Source organism: Triturus cristatus, chromosome 8 (assembly GCF_964204655.1).
Source record: "Triturus cristatus chromosome 8, aTriCri1.1, whole genome shotgun sequence".
Classification (NCBI taxonomy): domain Eukaryota; kingdom Metazoa; phylum Chordata; class Amphibia; order Caudata; family Salamandridae; genus Triturus; species Triturus cristatus.
The window spans coordinates 1423732835-1423753997 of NC_140591.1; the positions used below are offsets into that span (position 1 = coordinate 1423732835).

At 43.9% G+C, this 21163-nt stretch overlaps 1 protein-coding gene across 1 annotated transcript in view; it reads right to left on the reverse strand.

Moving 5' to 3' along the window:
• The window catches only part of LOC146805860 (uncharacterized), a 224637-nt gene that overhangs the window by 98154 nt on the left and 105320 nt on the right, over nucleotides 1-21163 (reverse strand). The window contains exons 2-4 of the mRNA XM_085623190.1: nucleotides 20463-20587; nucleotides 17497-17616; nucleotides 2636-2747 (exon numbers count right to left, since the gene is read on the reverse strand). Of these exons, the coding sequence (XP_085479316.1) occupies nucleotides 2636-2747; nucleotides 17497-17616; nucleotides 20463-20587 (357 nt within the window). The remainder of the gene's footprint in view (nucleotides 1-2635; nucleotides 2748-17496; nucleotides 17617-20462; nucleotides 20588-21163) is intronic.

Consider the following 21163-nt stretch of genomic DNA (forward strand, 5'->3'; position numbering starts at 1 on the left):
TGTTCCTTATTGGCATATATTTTCACCAGCTTGAGCTTCCTGGTGTATTTATACAGGTCTATTTGTGTTTGTGTGCAGTTGAAGTGCGACTCCGGACAGAATGATAAGCCTTTGTTTAAAACTAATATCTCATCTTGTGTTGGTTGATATTGTGGGATATTCACGATCAAGTTGATTTTTTCTACTTGCAACTGTGCATTGAATACTGCTTTCTTTCGCTTGGCCCTTCTTGTTTTTCTTGTGCTGGTGAGGGGTTTATTGTCCCTCTTCCTCGGCCTTGGCTTGTGGCTCTTCCTCGACGGCCCCCCCCCCCTTGTTAGGGTCTTGTCTAGTTCATCAACCTCATTTCTTCTAAAAAAAAGTCATCCTTTCGATGCCACTCATGTCCCTTGATGTTTCACTCTCACTTGCCTCTGATTCACTTGTGCTCACTACTGCTGGCTTCAAGTATTGCCCAGGATAGTTCTTTTTTAAGGTGTCAAATCGCCTTGCGAACATAAGTATTCTGCCTTGTAGGTAATCCTGTTCATCTCGTTTGAATTTGCGGGCTTTACGCTCTTGTATCTCTAATTCATGCAAAGTGACCTATTAATCTATGCTGTGAAATTCATGACCAGTGCAAAGAGACATTTATTGGATCAAATCTTTAGATACAATGATCCCATTAGGGTTAAATGACCGACCAGACATGAGTTGTTTTTTGTAACACACACCTGGCTATGTAACATATGGAATAATATTACTGCTGCATTAGAGAGCATCTTAAATAATACAAACTATAACACACGGTGGTGGTGTCACTATGAGCACGACTGTAAAATTTTAAGACTTCTTTTAAAAAAAAATCTTTTAATAAATCTATTGATTTCATTAAGTGACCACGGGAGTATCCGTCCTCTTAATGGTATGAGTTAGATACTTAGACTTTTTACACATAGATTAGTGTCTTGTATGTATGTATGAGTCTAAAAATGCATATTTTTCTGCATTCAGGTATGTTTTACCGCATGTTTTTCATAACGATTTCTTGGATGAATTATTGGCACTAAGTATTTCCCTCTGTTTAGAGGCGGTATCCGTTCTTTTAATATGGCGACAGCAAGTGTCATCTCGTCACATATTCTCCAGAGTACTCTTTCTTTTTCTATCATCCCGCCACTATTCTAGGACGTTGACAGAACGCCATTTCCGGAAACACAGGCTTCGTCCTATTTCCATTACTTTTTCATAACGCTCTTTATATAAAATGCTTAGTTTCCGCCAGCAACCTCAAGAGTTTTTTCAACACGGACGTACAATGATAGACGGCTTCCATTAGCGGTAAAGTGTGATCCGGTTCATTCGTAGACGACATGACTTTTCGGTAACCTTAAGTCAGGATTAGTTCCCATGGGATCACTTTTTCTGTTGTTGCAGGGAGCTTTGCTTCTCGATATTCATCTCATTAGGTGATACATTAGTAGCCTGATAAGGTGAGATTTTGGAATCTTTTTTGAAATTCATAGTATCACGCACCCGGAGCAACGTATTGATAGATGTTTTTTGTTGTTTCTAGCATTAGGATATAAGCATCAAATGTGCGGAGTCCTTTATAAAATAGGAGGTGAGCTTCTGTGACTATTGGGATAGCCCCATTGATGGGGAGACTGGAATGTTTGTTCACTTGTCTGTTTCTCGATATAGCATTGTTTTTATTTCATTCAGATACTTATTGAAGCCAGATCACAAGATTCTTGACAAGAGGTATTTTCTACTGATATCTTTTGGTTTTACATTCTTTTCACGTTGGGTGTACTACGTGTATTATTAACTTCACTCTTTTATTTTAACACAATAGACACAATATAATTGATCGTTTATAGGGTTATCACTTGGCAGCATGAAAATGTGTTACTAGTAGATAATTTGGGTAATGCAATTCATTTATGTGGCAGTCTGTATCATTTATGAATATATCATCAAATAAGTAATATCACATGCTTCTTTATAGGTTGGCCCCTGAGGAAGGGACGATATAGCCCCGAAATGCATCGGGCTTTCACAAGAATGACATGGAACAATTATTCATGTTTTGTTATGCAATGTTTTTGAAATATATATGTTGTAAACTATGTGAACATTGTTGAAATTCATGACTATTTTAATGGATGGATATTCATGCTTTCATTTATGATTGGATGCAAAATTGATGTTTGTAAACAATATAGTTCATGAATGAATTTAATTTGAGCACTTGTTGATTCATTCAAATTATTGGACAATCCACAAGGTTTTGTTTAAAACCCAGTGAACAGTGCACGGTGCTAGTAAGTTTTCTTGCTATTATTTCATTCCAGTCTTATCCTAACCACTATCAGGGGAACCTATCTTGAACCTCTGCTCATACTAGGCCTAGCTGTGTGTCAGTTTGTAGGCGATAGCACTTTATAAATGACATACAGTTAATACAGAATTTCCTCAAGTTAGTGGTGCAGATAGCATAACTCAGGAAGTAAGAGAAAATCACTGCTTGATATTTCCTGGAGCAGAACCATTAAATACATATTAATTCTGGGAACGTTCGCACTAAATTTGCACCCATGCATTAGTAATTATTGCACGAAAACCACATAGGTCTAGTTTTTCACCAAAATACCTAAACTTCCTAGGTGGCTTCACAAGTCCGGTTCCATCATCTTCCACTAACACAGCCGCGTGGTCAGGAGATTCATGAGACGTTACCGCTGTGTCTCCCACAGGAAAGAAATCTAGAAACAAAATTCAGTGTCTGTAAGCATAGAGCTACCTGGTGTCTAAAACTTCAGACAGCATTATTTATCACATTCCTATAGGAGTATTCACATACTAGGTTTTGAGGGGACGAAGATCACAGTCTTGGTGCCAGTTGTAGCATAGCTTCCAAACTGCCTAAACAGAAAGTCCCACAAAGATTTTACTGAGAATAACACTGGCTCGCTTCTGTTAACTGCAGGATAATGTGCCTAATGAACCAATCAAACAGCAGAACAGTAACAGACTACTTAAATGTCCCCACAAGAAGTAAAATTGCAAGTATTTAATATTAAATATGCAAAAAGCAAGAAAATCTGCGTGCGAGAAATTGATAAAGGATTTAATGGAAAGATCATTTATCTCTTAACCTGTGTGCACACCAACATGTCAAATATAAAAGACAGGCATTGGCAATGCTAGTAGATCTGGCTTATAAATGAAAGTGGTGTTTCTTGAGTGAGTGATGGGTAGGCACTAATTTGGCACTAAGTACCAGATGTATGACCATTCCGTTTTGCTGTTCATAAATTGAGATCTTTGTGACCCGAAATTTGCGACTTGCAAAACGGAATGTACTAATGTGTCTTAGACACAATTAGCGATTCCCAATGGGGTCGGAAATTACTTGCCTCATCAATATTCAGGAGGCAGGTCGCAATTTGCGACCCATTGGGAATGGGCTACTATCACTGGGATGGTGGCCTGCTGGGGACAGCAGACCACCATGTGTATGTTTGCTTTTTAAATAAAGCAACTTTCTTTTTTAAAATGCATCCCGTTTTCCTTAAAGGCGCGCCCCTTCCTAATAGTGACTAGCAGACCCTATTTTGCAAGTCTGTAATAGGTTACATACCACAACCCTTTTTAGTGGTCCCAAACAGACCGATTTTCGGTTTGCGACCACTAAAGAGGGTCACACAACTGACCTCAAGTCACATACATGCACTCTTTCAATCATTATTGCACTCATGAATCCTTAATCCACTCATTGACTAATTTTTGCATTCACCCCCTTATACAACCTCAATGAAATACATACTCAAACTCAAAACAATGCATGGCAAGCATATGCTTGCAATAACAAATAAAATAAAGCATAGCAGTGTGTGGTCATTTTGCAACTGTATTGTTCATAGTGTTAAAGTTCCATCATGGCCGCCAGGTTTGGAACAAACATGTTACCGATCTTGCAATGTAAAGCTATGATAAAACTACACACAACATCATTGAATGATGGTTGCCTGGTTTAGAGGCAGTGCCTGCACAGAATTCAGTTTGCTACAGATAAAATGAGCAAGCAGCCTGTTAACATTGTCCAGGGAGCTGTAGTTTTAGTAAATAACAAAGATAAAAAAAAGAGATGGAAACAAACGTTTGTCACTGGTGGAAGCAGGGCATAAATGGCACACAAACAGTTCAATGGTGAATAAAAGGCCTAACCTCTATTCCTGGCTATTGTGGCTTGATACTGTTAATTTCTGCTGAACTGCATTGTGTACTGCCTTTTTCCTTGCAGCGCAAGCGCTTTCCTTATCAGCGGCGATCTCACCGCGCTCTTAGCAGCCGCGGGAGTGTCTCTCATCGCTCCATTTGCGGCCATGTCCTTGCAGGCTCTGCGGTAGTGCTGACGGCCGCTAGATGGCGCCCGTGTAGAGCAACCCTCGTCTCGTTGCTCGGCGGGAGTGTGTCTTCCTGTCAGGTTTTTTCCTGTCAGTGCTTTCCCCGCCGAGCTGCAGCCCGTGCCTAGAAGCCTTTATGCCTGTGTGTACACAGGTCTGCATTGAAGCAGCCTGATGCCCGCATCGGATCGGTAAGGTGTCTTTAGCACGAATGCAATTCTAAGGCGAGTGCATGTTTAAGGCTGTCATTGAAGTGAGGCTCGGCCCAGGCACACTATTACCCCCCTGATTAGTTGGTGAGAAGCCCCTAGGGTCCTTGTTACCCAGATTCCTGAGCTTTCGCAGCCCAAATATAGGGTTTTCAGGCCCACCAAAGCTCTAGAACCACTGGTTCAACAAATTTCTGTGCTGAGTGTACGGCCAGTGTTGGTACATAGTTTCCCATGGAAGGGAATTATGTAGAGGAGGAAACCTTACAGGTCCTGCCCCTAGATGATGAGTTTTGCGATGATGTAGACGCCTCCATCCACCAGGCAGTCGTGGCGGTCATAGGCCCTTTGAAAGTCTCCAGATCGCTTACTCCTATTCAGGTGGACCTGGGGACATTCGAGCGCCTTAAGAAGGCCTTCCTCATGCGCCCGTCTCTGGAGCCTCTAGGGGCAATTGAGGAGGTGAATACCTTGTCCCCGCAGGGGGGGATGACGAAGGTGATGACTCCCCTACCAAGTCTACTGAGGAACTGGTCCCTTCCAGGCCCTAGCGCCCAACCACGAGTGGTGTGGAGCCTCCACCGGACATACTGATCCCGAAGGATCTCATGCACCCTCGTTCCAAGGAGTGGACTCCGGGAGATAAGGTGACACAGTTTGTGGCGAGCAGCATGAGAAAACCCCTAGAAAAGGAGGTTAGGGCCTGTCTGAGGGCTGAATGCGGGCAAAGTGGCGGTTACACCTGAAATAGATGCTAGAATAGCCACATTTCTTCAGAAATATATGCGTGATCCCAAAAAGGGGATTGATAGGTCCTGGAAAGCTTGCCAGGACAAGCTTTTGGATGCTAGCGGCCCCCTCACGAGTTCCTGTCAGGTCCGCAGGCAGCAAGCGAAGGTAGTGTTGATCAAGCCTTATTGGAGATCGCAAGTATGGTTTCCAGTTCTTCTGGAACTTTCCTGGGGGTCTCCAATCCTTCTACCACGAGATCGGATGATTCTCCGTGATCCTCGGGGGAGCCTCAGCCTCTGATCCTGCAGAATCGGATGCCCATAATGGCCTGGCGGATTTCTGGCAACGTTGGAGACTCCGGGGCTTATCAGGAGAAGCTCAAAACATCCTGGCAGCAGCATGGGTGGGTGACACCAACAAGCGATGCAGATCAGCTTGGTCCAGATCAGGATCCCATGGGTTGCAAGGTGGTCCACATTTTGAACTTCCTGGCCTTTGTGGCTTCAAAGGGTTTGGCATACCGCACAATTAATTCTTACAGATCGGCAATCTCAGCGGGCCATGACCCAGTGTAGGGTAACACGGTGGGCAAACATCCGTTCGTATGCAAACTGATGAGAGGCATTCGCTTGTCCCTGCCTCCTCTGCCTTAATATTTTAAGTTGTGGGACGTCAACAAAGTGTTATCTCTTTTTAAGTCCTGGCAACCGAATAAGTACCTATCCCACAAGGAGCTATCGGTGAAGTTGGCCATGCTTCTATGCCTGGTCTCTTGTCGGAGAGTCTCTGACATGAGAGCCCTGGACATCCACGGTCGTGTTTTTACTCCCCAAGGGGTCACCTTCCATATTTCCTGCCGCACGAAGTCCGACTCCAGGGTGATCTCGTACCTGGCTTTTGATAGGCACCCTAAACTGTGTGATGTGCGTTGCCTGAAGGCTTATGAGTATGACAGATGAACATCGCCCCCATGGAGAGTTACTGATATCTCTTAGGAAAACCTTCAAGGCTGTCTCTTCTACCACCATAGCAAGATGGATCAGATGGGTCATGCGGGAAGCAGGCATTGACATTTCGCACTTCGGTGCTCATTCGGTCAGAGGAGCAATGGCCTCCAAGGACTTTTTTCTCGGGGCACGCCTTGAAGATCTTATCAATGCCACAGACTGGTCATCAGACTCCATGTTTAAAAGGTTCTATTTAAAACCAGTCATGGACATGACTTTCCTGGTGGTGGACAAGCTTTGAACTAGCATAATCCTTGCCTCCGGTCCTGCCATAGAATGAAAAATGTCCTAATCGGCCTGAAGGAAAGTTTCAATCCTATTAAGGACATGGAGGCGAGGATTATTTACGCCCTGGGTATCTTGAGGATTCAGTCATCACCCACCCTCGGCCATAGATCAGCAATCCGTATGGTATAAGTATGAGTCAGTGTTTATCCACTGTTAAAGTATTGTATTTAATCAGACAGTTGTTTGCACTTCGACTTGACATGTGGTTGTTTCATAATGTTGTTATCTTCCTTATGTACTATGTTCCTTCTGTAAGCTTTGGTGTTAAGTTTAGATTCATCTCCATATCCTTTGGCTTCTTGTAGGATCCGAGCCTGCTCAAACGGACTAGTTGAATTTGACGAAGGCCGGATGGTCGCTGTCAAGAAAGAGGAGGTTTCGCAGCAGCCCAGGCCTTTCAGAACGTGTGTAGCTCAGTGATTGGCCCTTGCCGGTGTTCCATGGGAAAGAGAGTTTTTTCTGTTAAAGTTGAATACTGCTGGTGATGGCATAATCCTCGCCTCTGTGTCCTTAATAGAATTGAAACTTTCCTTTGTGCCTGCTAGGACATTTTTCATTCTGCCTACACAGTTCTGTCGGCAGGAACTATGTACGGTGAATGCCTAGCAAGGATTTTGTGGACCACGAGGAGCTTATTATTGAAGCTTTTAAGATGGCCACGCCATTCACAATTCTCATAAGAGTTCTATGGTCCCTTGGACATGTATACTGCCTTTGTTTCACTCAGGTGTTTAGAGCAGAATGTCCATTTGAGATATGAGTCCTCTGTCAGGCCTTGCTGACACTCTGAGCATCATGCCATTCTCTTCTGATTCAGAAGATGTCCATGTTCAGGACATTTAGAGTAGCGCAACTCCATGTGTGATCGGCACACAGAGGTAAGCATATTCCATACATACAGTTGCCAGAATCTAAAGCAGAAAACAGTACAAGATGGGCTATTCAGGCATGGCACAGGCTGATGTGAGATGTCAGAAGGACTTATGCATGAGGGGCACTTGTGCCCCCATTGCACAAGTCCCTCAGAGATCCATCAACTCAGGAACTCGAAGGAGGACAGACGCTTTAGGGAGACCAAGAGCTGAGAGAAAGACAGTGTCTGCAAGGGGGATGTACATAAGCAATGAATCCACAAGCTGTTTGATATTCAGGAACTTGTGAGAAGAGTACACAGACGCAAGAGACAGGAGTTGCAGCAAGCCCCCCTACTTCAGGAGCTATATAGATGTCTGGAGGTGCATGGAGTGCAAATGGCTTCAGGCTGAATCAGAAGCTGCAAGCAGAGCTAGGAGCTGTACGTAGGGTTAGTTTGATGGGCAGGTGTCGACATTCAACTGGATAGATAATATTAAATAAAAATAATAATAAAATCACTTACCTTGCGCTGAGCCGGCAATACGGCGAGCGCAAGCAAAGCGTTTTTATGTTTTTTTGTTTTATTTTATCTATCCTGTCAACTGCCCTGCCCCGCCCTCATCCAGACCCACCGCTCTTACCTGTGCCAGCCACGCCTGCTGGTGGGAATTCCAGAAGCTACTAGTTAGCAAGGAACTTCAGTGGGAGCACGAAGCTCAGGGAAGCCATTTGCGGTCTAGGGAGCTGAGATGCGGAAAGAAGTTCAGGAGCTACAGGATACAAAGACAGTGGGCCCAGGAGAGCAATCTCTGCATCTGATGGATGCAGAGATTTGACGGACATCAGGAGTGATGGAGCATGATTATTTTTAAATGATTTTGCTTGGTCAATTCTTGATCATTGCATGAAAAATGACTAAACCGTACTCATGAAATCCTTTAACGTCTTGTGTCTTGTCAAATCTTGGGAGAAGCTAAAAAACTGCATCATAAAAGCATGCAGAAGGGTTCATGTATATTATTTTTGCTTAATAAAATAGATGTGAGACTCAGCTTTCATGATTAAGAAAAACGAGAAGAACCTCAAAGACTAATATTATATTGTGATATAAACATGGTTTGTGCGTTTAAAGAAAAACGTTGAAAAAATGCAGAATGGTATTATAAATTATTAGTGAACATTATGAGATTATTTAGATTGCTTTGATGAGCCATTCACACTAACGGACTATGCTTACATTGAGAAATATGGTGGTTTGTGTTGCTTCCTGGGTAGGCCCAATTTCTATTCTGCCATTTATCATTGTAGGCCTCAGTAATGTGTTTTGTCCTTCATTATTTCCTTTTCACTAGAAAGGCTGACTTAATTATTCAGCAGAGAATGTTATCGAGAAAACTATATTTTCCTCCGCTTAAAATGTATATTTGTTGAGTAGATAATAACGATTTGCTGCAGTAGTAATACTTGCGTGGAGAGAAATCACGATTATGCTTCCTAGTTTAAATACTTTTTCACATTCTAGGAGGACGGTTGTACAAAGAACAATGGATCATGTGAGGGTGTTGTACGATTTGGGATTCACGCAATGAGTGACCTGCCCAACGAGAAGTGTGAAAACTGAGCTAAGGATACTCTATGGGTGGAACTAAGAACATTTTGAGGTATAATTGCCCGATAGGGTGTGGGGGCCGGCTGTTTCCTGCAACACCTGAGCACGACATGCTGTCGGTCTGAACTTTAATTTCCTCTTGAACTGAACATTCCTGACTCCCTCCTGCATTTTATCATGCAGTGAAATTGTGCAGGCTAAAACCTTTGAGCTGAAGGGTTTGATTTCCTTGACTATAGCACACTGTGCTCTAGTTAACCTGACTAGCTCTTGATAACCTGCAACCGATTCTTGGTTCGTATTATCCCTGAAATTTCATATTCTGAATTGTAATATATTTCATTTCTTTCTCACTCCCTCTTTGCCCTCTCAACAGGCATTTGATTTTGAATGTATTTGCGCAAACTGTTATCGAGCTGTGTCAGGAGCTAAATAGAGTCCTCAGCCCAAGAGCTGCAATAATGCTAGGAGCTAAAGAGAGTCCCCGGGACAGAAGCTACAGAGGGCGTTAATGGTTGTTATCATAGTTCAAGAGGTGACATGAAGCCATTAATTGTAGGGTGTTGTATACATGTGCAATGGATGAAAGAAATATATTACCTTCACACGCTGAAGCAATTCCCTCAGCCAAGAAAATCTAAACAGTCTTGGAGATGCTGAGAAGCCAGACTCTGCAGTGGCAATCATGGGGCAGTGGAAAAGTTACCCCAACTTCAGAGTACCTGAGTAATCTTGAATGAAAGCCAGAGTTCAGTTTCCTTGAACAAAGTGAGAATTTTCTGACATCACCCAATGAGTATTCCGAGTAAGCCTGGGCAAAGCACTACACTACACTCGCGTAGTTTGCGAAGTTCGCGCTACTTCGCACTACGCGAATTGCAAGTAGTACAGTGCAAACACGCGTAGCGTAGTGTTGCGTAGTGCTGCGGTCAAGGAGCAGTAGATGCCTTAGTGATCCCTGTTGAAAGTGCTAGTTGACAAGAGTCTTCACTGTGCACACCTACAGAATACCACTGATCATCAAACGTGCCCAAGCTACAAGAACACTATATACCGTATGCACTTCAAGGGTTTTAGAATTATGTTTGTTTCCAGTCCTGGAGCTCCACTGCAACTGTATTTTTTAAGACTTTCAACTTCAATAGTTTCCTATTAATGACCTCCTGGCCCTCTCCAGTGTTTCCAACATCATCTCCTTCGGCCTACTCTGGTGCTTTTCTCTGTTACATGCTAGTTTCTGTTCTTCTTCATGTATTTCCTAGATTCAAATCAGTGTTCTGCTGTATCTTCTTGATTCTATGAATTCATAAGGGGGCAATTTTTTTTGTGCTGTAAAAGCACAGGCTACTGCTGTGGCCACCTTTCACTGCGCCTAACCTAGGTCGGACTGGCATATAGGGCAATGAGGCAGTGCCGATGGGATGGTCTAACAGATCAGTGTGTGGGTTGGTTTTACAGCAGTTTTGGGCCGGTTTTATGGCCAGGTGTGCTGTTTTTTACTGTTTATTTCCATGATGTTAAAACTTTTTTTTAACTATATGCTTCGCTGATGTGGGCCACTTTCATTTTGGTGGTTGGGCTTACATTTTGGCCCAGCCGACCCTGCTCCTAGGCTTTTCAGATGTCATTGCAAGGCCTGGGGCTAAAGCTTAAACTAATTCCTTTTTTTAGCTCTTTGGCAGATTCGTTCTTCCTTATTATCTAAAAAGAAACGTATAACGTCACACAGAAAGTATGTCATTTGGAGTTACCTAGTGGTACATCCGCGTAAAAAGCCTCTATAAGTGACAGCTGCTTTACTTTCAATTAAATATCTATGAAAAATAAATTTTGATGAAGGAGCAGGAAGTCCTTTAACGCTTAGTTAGGACCATGGACATTATGCCTTGTCTTCCTTCATCTGCAAATGAATATGGTACATTGAATTGCACAGCCGTTCCCTTTAGCGAGTCCACACCACCGCCCCCCTTCGGTCATATCTAACTTTATCAAGTTGGATAGTTTCTCTTAGCAGATTACCTCTCTAATTTGTTAATTTAGTTTGCTCTGCATTTGTTGCCCCCAATTGGCCTTTACATCTTGATTGTCTCACCCAACTCCACTACATGAGTATAGTTTAATTTATTGTTTCACTGCATCACTGGTATTTGCAGAGACGTTTTAAGGCATGGGCAAAGTGGGCTCTGGCCCAGGGCCCCAGCCTGTCAGGGGGCCCCCTGAGAGAGCCAGCTCTGTTCATGCCCGGATGACTTTGAATAATTCTTCAACAGATTGTTTCAAACACCGTTTTCCTTTAATTTACTTTTAATGTGGGTGATGTGTGAGAGTCTATTAGAAACATTTTGCAGAGAAATGTTTTTGTTTCATACAACATACATAAAAAGTTTATTTTAGATCAAAACAGGACCTTACATATTCGTATGTCACAGAGATTATTTGCAGTAATATTAGTGAGCTACAGCTGTGTTACAATATTGAAAACGCATCACTATCCTGAATATTAGAATGTAAACAGGTTTAGAATTTAGACCAGTGTGTGTGTGCACTGTCAGTGATCTGGCCAAAGAGGGCATAAAGAGCTAATCTGGGTCATAAATTCAAAGCTATTTGAAAAGGGGCCCCCACAATATGTTTGGCCCAGGGCCCCCACAATCCTTAAGACGTCCCTGGGTATTTGTTTTGATAGGTAATGTATTGCTAGTTATTTTTTTATACAATAGCTATTTAGTAAACTTACAAATATCTAAAAGCAATAAATCCCCTGTATTCGGTTATATTACAGATGTGTGTGATTATTTCGCAGAGCATGGTTCTGTCTAAATATTCATCACCTAGGTTCGTTCTTCTCCACCATTCTATGTTAAAATGCTCATTTAGGTCTTTCTCACAACTTTTAATTCTTTTGAAGAGTTGTGGTTACAATATGAGTCTGCAGCAGGCAAATATGATTAAAATGCACTGTGAAGAAATCCGAGGTCTAACATTTCACTTTGCTAGATAACAAAGGATAAGGTGTTATTTATACTTGGTGTACTGCAGAGTTTAATAGTATTTTGTTAAGTCAGCAGGTGGCGCTAAAGCATCGCGCTGCTAACGCCAGGCGAGGGCTTCTTGGAATCAATACGGTTCCACAAGTCGTGTCTCTGCTCCGCCCCTAATTTTGATTTGCGTGCATCGTTTGTCGTCATTCATTCTGCCGAACAGAGTTCCCTGATTGGACCGGAGGGTTTTTAGTCCCTCCTGGTTGCCACCCTGTCCTCTTTAGGCGGCGTGAGACGGTGGGTTTAATATTTACTTTAGGCACTTTTTTCTTTACTATTGCATGCGTCTTGCCTGTCTTCAGGCGCGGTGTCTTGCATGTGTGATGCATTTTCTTTATTACTGCCATCTTGGTAGTATACGCTTGAGGCGCTGTGTCTTGCGTGTGGGCTGCATTTTGTTACTTGCTTACTGTTTAACTGAATTTTTGGGGGATCATGAGACGGTGGGTATAACTGCTTGCTTTGCAAGCACAATTTTTTATTGTGTGTTAAGCACTTCATGAAGTGCCTGTGTCCTCAAGCAGTCTCCCTCGTGTACTTTTCTCCCTATGCACTTGTGTTGCTCTTTGTTGCCGAAGTGCGTCTTCCTGCCTGTTGCTCTCCCTCGTGCTTCTCCCCATTACCATTCCACGCATTCCATGTTGTTTCCCTTAACCCCCATTTTGATTCTCCATATCTGTGTTCGTTTCACCTCTAGTCCTACTCTCCTCTGTGTTGCTTACGCCCACCTCCCAGCATTGCGTCCATTTTCCCTGTCTTCCTTCGTGTTGCTTCTACGTCACTTGTTGCTTGTGTACCGACCCCCCCCTACTTGCTTTGAATCTAAACAAAAACGTTTGCACACCCAGACCCCGAGAAGGCCTGGATGATCATTTGATGTGACCTACTGACATGCACCGCAAGACACTCTCGTTGTATTCAGCTTCAACTAGAGATCTCAGTCGTGCCCAGTTATGAACATCCATCCACAGTTGAGCACACCCAGACACCGAGAAGGCACTCGGAGCACAGTATGCCCTGTACAAGCATTGAAAATGCAATAGGTCTCGCCTTTGATTAAGTTAAAGCCATTTGTTTTGCTAATGGTATTGTATAGCAAAGCAAATGGCTTTAACTAAATGAAAGGCGAGACCTATTGCATTTTTAATGCTTGTTTTAATTTTGTTTACATGCCGTCCTTCACATTTTAACGTGATGGCTATATAAGATGAGGTGAAACACTCCAACAGACAATAAGAGTGCAATAAAAGCACTCTTTCAGGCGAAGTAAAAAAATTCGGCCCAATCAAATCATGTAGACACGCCTCCCAACATTTGGGCAGATCCAAAGTTCCTCTTCCGTAATTACCACATAATTATCAGGGGATAGCTGCGCTGTTAATCCAGACCATAACAAGCACTGCCAAAGACAATAGGCATTGAGAATGTGTTTGAGCCATGTTCTACAGCAATGAAGCGGCTGTGCAACATGGTTAAACATGGTTAAAAATGAGAAAACAAAACATTGACAATATCAAACGATCTGTCGCATGAAAGCACTGTCAAGCCAGACGTAAAGATCCATGTATGTTAATGACGGCCTTCTCGCTGCTACTGCCGGAGAAAAAATCACAAATTATTTAGCTATTTAAGACACTTTCACAGCATTATAATAGCATGTGTGTGCCCTGGAAATCTCACGCTCCGACAGCTGAATAAACTAAATGATCACTGCTGTGTGGAGGACAAGCCCATTTTTTGTGGAAGCATACAATTTCTTCCCAGTCAAAACATGTACTTTAGGCTTCCAACATTACGAGTGGCCTTAGCCCCTCTCCTGGTGGTTCCCAGATAACTGTTCGGTGACAGATGTGCTGTCAAGCGAGATCATAAAAGCACTGTGATGTAGCCACCACTGGCCGCATGATAGAGCTTTTTTTCTAGCGGCACTTAGGAGGGGCAAGCAACAACAACGGGAGGGGAGGCAAGAAACAATGACACGAGGTGCACAAGCAACAATGACGTGAGGTAGTAGGGAGAGTGGCAAGCAACAATGACGGCAGGGGATAGGAAGTGTGACAAGCAACAACAACAGGAAGGAGAGGGAACGAAGGAGAGTGCAAGCAACAATGACAGGAGGGGATAGGAAGTGTGACAAGCAACAACAACAGGAAGGAGAGGGAACGAAGGAGAGTGCAAGCAACAATGACAGGAGGGGATAGGAAGTGTGACAAGCAACGACAACAGGAAGGAGAGGGAACGAAGGAGAGTGCAAGCAACAATGACGGGAGGGGATAGGAAGTGTGACAAGCAACAACAACAGGAAGGAGAGGGAACGAAGCATGACAGTTAAATAGGATACCCGCCATCGGTCATAGTCTTTCCTTTGCTTCTAGACTTTGCCAGGCAAAGCTCCAGTAATATTAAAACTCTGAGCAGTGGGGGTGTGGCTTGGATGGCACTCAAGATGGCCACTTAGCTCTGGAACTCTACAACATGCCAGTACCACTGTCTCTTTTCTTAGCAGCTTCTGCTATAATGTGTCCCTGAAACAGCTGGTTCCTTGATGTTTCTGCATGGCAGTTTGGTGTTGGAACCTCCGGTCAGCATCTCCTGTACAGTTGCAGACAGCAATGAAACAGTGAGCCTATTTAGCAGCTGCACCTCCCTCGCAATATCCCAAATAAAGTTCAAAGTCCAGCAGTTTTGAGCCACTTAGCGTGCACCTCCAGTAGCTCCTGCTGTTTCCAGGGAGCGATCCAAAGGTCAAGAATAATCCATCCACAAATGTGGAGTGCACCGCCAATACAAGTTTTCACAGTAAATGAGTCCACTCCGTCCATACTGTATATCATAAATTCTTTATTTTCCACAACAATAGCATAAAACCAGCCAACGCGTTTCGGCCACTGCCTGTGGAGTTCATCAGGGTGTCATAGTTTATCGTGTTGGTTTCTCCACTATATCAGCAAAACATCAACTCAAACCATATAATTCTTGGTTGGGGAGTTTGTCCCTATGACTTATTGGGCCCTCATACTTTCAGGGCTATTTGGAAGTCCTTGTGCGAATATTTAAATCAAAAAAGCTTGAACACCATCAGCAATTTCCCTTGAAACGTACGTCGACCGGATGATGTGACATCCCAGTTATCAGCACAGCCACCGAGGGTTGATGATACACCCCGTTGATTCCATCTGTGCATGCAGTGTTGTACTGGGGTGTATGAATGGATGTATTGTGTGTCAGTGATACAATTGATGAGTACGTAAATGTGGTGTGAGTATGGGGGATTGTATTGTGATGAGAGTGGATTAGAGTCCTAAAGGACTCAATTTGAATTGTGTACTGGATCTCTATAAAGTACACTTGTGGCCTTTGCCAAATTAGAGAATTAAGCTCATTCTTTGTTTATAATGTTGTGTTAATAATGATCATTGTCTAAACTATGTACTGCAATGAAAAAACGCGGACTTTTTTTTTATACCAAATGGATAAAGAAAATAAATTAATTTTAAATAATAATCAAGGTTTGGACATTTTGGTGGAACAGAAGATGACCCAGTAAAGCTGACATCAGCTAATAACGAAGACATACAGGTCAAGTGGGAGTCTTTCTATTATGTAGTTGTTGTTTTCCCCTTACTCCCAGACCTGTAGTCTTATTTTTAATTCTGTGGCATGGCAAGAAAGAGGAGAGAGGAAAGATCATTCAGCAGTCGATAAACATTCTGCAAGCACTGCATGGTGCCAAGCAGCGCTAAATTCCTACAAGAGAGATCAGTAAGTAGATGTGGCTACCTCTGTAGATTATAGCACAGGACCTCACCAATCTGGTCTGCAAACTTAATGCCAGTGTGGCATGCTCAGGCAACCAGGGCACAACAGGCCAACATGCACAAAGTCCACCTCTTTCCATACATGTCAGAGGCGTCCATACACAGCGCCTCTTCATACAACCAACACGCAGCAACCAATGAACTACAATTGGGCCCCATCACACTTAAATTGCAGAGCCGAGCCTGCCATGGGAAGCAGGGCCGCTGGTATTATTTGGCAGGGAAGGGCCCAATAGTGCGGCAGAATTGCCAGAATTGTACAGCTAGAAAAGGCAAATTATGCTGCACAATGTGCCATATTTTATGATAGCATAACTACATTATTTTCCAATTTTTACACTTGATAACGCTGTCTGGGCTTGGACTGCATCTCATTAGTACAAACTTAACACCCTAATATAGTAGAAAGCAATAGAAATTGCATCTAGGCGCTATACACATCCCAGCAGAAACAGCGTTACTAAAATAGCTTAGTGAAGAAACGGTTTATACAGAACAGATTCATGAAAATAGCATAGAATAAAATATATTATTAAGAAATTACGCACAAGGGCTTTACAACTGCTCCGAAATATTCCTGGATTGTCATTGGAAAGATTAAATTGCAGCAAAGTCAAAGGGCTATATTAATGTGGCCTTATGTATGGTGCATGTAAACATATGAGCAATTAATTTGTTTTCACAGCTTGACCTTAAAATGAGTTTAAAGTGAGTGGGGTTGACTGACAAACAGAAACCTCAATTTCCTCATGAAGTGACGTACAAGCAAATTTGTATCTCTGCAAAATGTCAAACCATTCTTAAATACATTTATGAATGTGCGTCTGGGTTATGCAACTACAAAAAAATGGGGTTTGCATGTTTGTGCAAACTAAACTGAACTAAGTTTCCACACAGAAGAGTAAGCTGCTACTGCGCATGCCCGCAGGGAGCTTTCTAAGTCAAACTGCAATATCAACTACTAGTACTAAAGAATTAAGGAGCGCTACCATGGCGGGTGTTAAGGGGCACACTCAAAGGCTTCTATTGAATACAAACTGGTATTTTTGAGTAACACAATACATATGCAGCAGAAACAATACCCATTAAACCACTTTACCCGCTTGTAAGCAATGGAGCTGCCCCTTTTGACGTCTTATCTAAAATAACAAAACATATTTCTGAACCCAGGAACGGCCTTGGGCATGGGCGAGCTCCCCGAGGGGTGCAGAAGGGAGCAGCCCGACTTAATGTCAGCGCCTGGACACCTCTTGGGGTGATTGTAGCTCCCCATCAACCCCCTTCCCTCCTCCCATCTTTCTCACACCTCCTGCTGTGATACCACAGCGACGGCCACCCACCCCCACAACAAACACCGAATGTTCTTTCTGCCCAGGGCGCTATCTGCTCCCGGCCCTGTCTGCACCTCACTACTGAAGAGACGGGGTGGGTGCGTGGGGGCAAATAAACTAAACTAAATCCGTATAAGGCACCTAGTGTAAGCGTCTAGTGTTCATAGCTCTGCTTCGAGTGCCAGGAGTCAAGGTACCACCAGGATCCAACCTACCTGCTTCCCTTGATGTTGGCCTCCAGATTGAGAGGTTTCCTCCAGCGTCGCTTCCCTCGTCATCCCAAATGGCTTTAAAGTTAGTTGTGAACTTTATCAAGAGTTCGACGCTGCAATCCGCTAGAAGAAAGCACAAGAGAAGAAGGGAAACAATGATGTGGCTGTGCCCGGGGCGAGCTGCTGGGGGCGGGGTAAGATGCGCTGTTTGCAGAGACGTGTGCAGCTGTCCAGCTGCAGTGCGCATTTTAGGCGAGAAATAACACTTTCACTTTTGGCACAGAAATATTTCCCAAATCTGACGGGTTATTTAATTTTAATTTTGTAATGACCACGAAAGCCATGACATTTGCGATTTCCAAAACCTAACAAGAATTTTTAAACCCCACTGAAAGGGTTATTAATTATGCCCTGAAGGGTGATTAATTATAACTTTGCCCAATTCCTCTCTCATTTTAAATAATTCGGAGGACACGCCATGGCATCTGTGGGTACCTAAAGATCACAAGGCGCGCTCATAGTTTAGTAAAGTAAAAATCTATAAGATTCTTTGGAAACTTGTTATTAATCAGGACTGTATAATAAGAACATTAGAATTGCAAATACATCTTTGGAGTTTTTAAACTATTGGTTTCCTGTTGAGAAATTGTTGTCCACAATTATGTATGACTCCATCCCAGCTGGAGATTTCCCTGCGTGGTCTTTGTACCCGGGTTTCAATGAAACCTTCAGTGGTGTATGCAGCATCAAGAGGCGGCACGTGAAATGGAAGCCCACTGTCTCCATGACTACTGTCCACCCATCTCCAGGTACCAGTTTGAGACTGTCCTTAAGGTGATCTTGACTCTGATTCGCCTCTGCCAAATACTACGAAACAACAATACTCAGTCTATGCAATCTTGACATGGCGATGCCCACATGGAGAAAGCGCTACAGTGCCATCTTATTGTTACGAGGTGATAAAAAATGTTGGTTCCTAACGTTAAAGGAAAGACAGAAATTGAAGAAATCATGGGTTACGCTGTAACCTGCTCCAAATGGAAGTCCTCATTTGATGTCAACATAGGGCCATGTTCTGACACTCAGCAAGAGTGTAACATCTCCGGTTTTTGCAGAAGTTACCTCTAATACAACACTGTCATAGAAATATATTGTGGATTCGCACAAGGATGCATGCTGCAAAAACTCAAGGTGTGCCCTGTTCGGCGAGAATTGTTTGTGCTGTGCCTGTTTTGACTCTCTGGTTGCCAAAGTAGGCTTTACTTGTCTCATCATAAACGAAGGGCCACACATCCCAAAATGCAGAGGATAACGCAGGACAGGAGGAGTTACTCGAATATGTCTAGAGACATCTTAATAATTGTGCATTGGCATCCATGTGTGACGCGCCGTCACTTTGGATGGATGGATTGAGTGGTTACACTTTGCTTTATTGTTACTGTACTAATGTTCGATGTGCCCCAGGCCCAAGCGACATTATGCTTCCCTTTTAACAGGAGGGCATACCAACCAGGTGAACTAGCAGCATTGATGTGTGCTGAAAATTATTGCTAGAGAACCCTTATGAAATAGCCTGAGGGGCAGATTTATGTTTCCTGGCGCATCCCTGAAAATCAGCAGGGATGCGCCAGGAAAGATGCGTCACGCAAGTTTACCCTTGCGCCACCACAGATGCGCCGCATTTACAATGCAGCGCATTGTGGCGCAAGGATAAACAGATGCGTGACGCATCTGATGGCGTAAGGGCGGCGCATTGCTGGAGTCGTGTCGCAAGCACGACGTAACTCCAGCAATGCTCAGGGACTGCCCATACCTAACAGGCTGCGTCATGCCTTACGCCTGCTTCAAGCAGGCGCTGGTTTTTGACACAGCATGGCCGCAAAAGTGACTCAGCGAAATCTTGTAGATTTCAGTGCATCACTTTTATGAGGCGTTCCTGCAACGGAACGCCCACCGCACCGGAACGCCCCCATGAAACCTGACGCAGGTTTAATGTAGTGCAGGGCTTTACAACGTGACGCATCTCCCTAGATGCGTCACGTTGTAAATAAGGCGCAACATGGCGCATGGTTTACGCCGTCGCTGCGTCACAGTAGTGACACAACGGCGGCGTAAATGTCTCACAAGGGGCTTGTAAATCTGCCCCTAAGGGGCATATTTACAATAACTGGCGCATCCCTGCATATCAGCAGGGATGCGCCAGTTATTGTGCGCCACTGCTCCGCCACCATGGATGCGCCGCATTTACAATGCGGCGCACCATGGGGCAAAAACGGCACAGATGCGTGACGCATCTGTGCCGTAAAAGTGGCGCATTGCTGGAGTTGCGTCGCAAGTGCGACGCAGCTCCAGCAATGCTCTGGGGGGCCCTATCTTGTTGATGCTGTGTCAATCCGTACGCCTGCTTCAGGCAGGCGCAGGGTTTTGACGCAGCATGGGCCTAAAAGTGACTGAGTGAAATCTTGCAGATTTCACTCAGCCACTTTTAGGAGGCGTTCCTGTGCCGGACCGCCCCCCCTCTGTGCAGGAACGCCTACATGTGGCGCAGGGCTTTACAACGTGACGCATCTCCCAGATGCATCACGTTGTAAGTAACCCGCACCATGGCGCAGGATTGTAAATCTGTCTCTAAGTGTCTGTGCTCACCAGCAACTCATCGCAGGAAGAGCTAAGCTTTCACCATCCAAAGCTGGATGAGTGCGCAGCGTTTACAGCGCACAGAATCCACACGAATATTGTACCTTTTGAGCCTATTTGCTAAGATCAGCAGCTAAAGAAATTTGAAGATGCCAATGCACCTCTGAGCTGCCAACTCTATATTCAAGGTTAACGTTTGCCAATCTCTCCGGGGTTTCTAATTGCATTGATCCAGTTTGACTTGTTATTGAAGTAAGCCCTGGGATTCTGCACCCACACTCTAGCTGACGTTTCCCAGAGGATACAATACTATTGAACAGCCAATGACCTACCGTTCTCAGCTCTCTCATCCTTCCTGTGAGACCAGCGCGCATTCACGCGCGCATTCACGCAGCACAGAATCAACAGGAATATTGTAGCAAAGCCGCCCGCTCCGCCCAGGGAAAGCGCTGATCTCCTGAAGGGAAAAAAGATACAATGATTTAGTCGATTTGTTCCAAAAGACATTGGAAACAGTTTTTTCCAAACTCCTTCCATCACTTACAATACATGTACTGGATCTCGGAGTTTGACTGGCACAGCTATGCCCTGCTTTTCTAGTTGACTCTTACTGTATAACCCTAAATGTAGCTCCTTCACAAATAAAGATTTGGCTGGTAATTTTTAGCGGAAAGCGCAGAAAGAAAGGCCTTTGATTTTCAGAGGCCAGAAATATGTGTAAATGCAGTTGTTACAATATGGGATATACACAGGAAACTTGGCTGGTTTACAGCTTTTCCACAATGGTCTTTGTGCCCCGGTGTCCTTCAGTGCCCCCTACAGCAACATCAACAGGGCGGGTCACCTGGAAATCTCCAGACCCATCAGGCATCTCCATGCCCTGCCTGCTCTGACATCACAAACTCCACCCAGGGTCCAACTTTTAATGCAAGATTTCCAAATGACCGAGCCTCAAAAAATATGTCTACCTTTAACTGTGCTGCAAGGCTTATCTGCAACACCACCACCACACCATCACTCAACAAGCATTGGC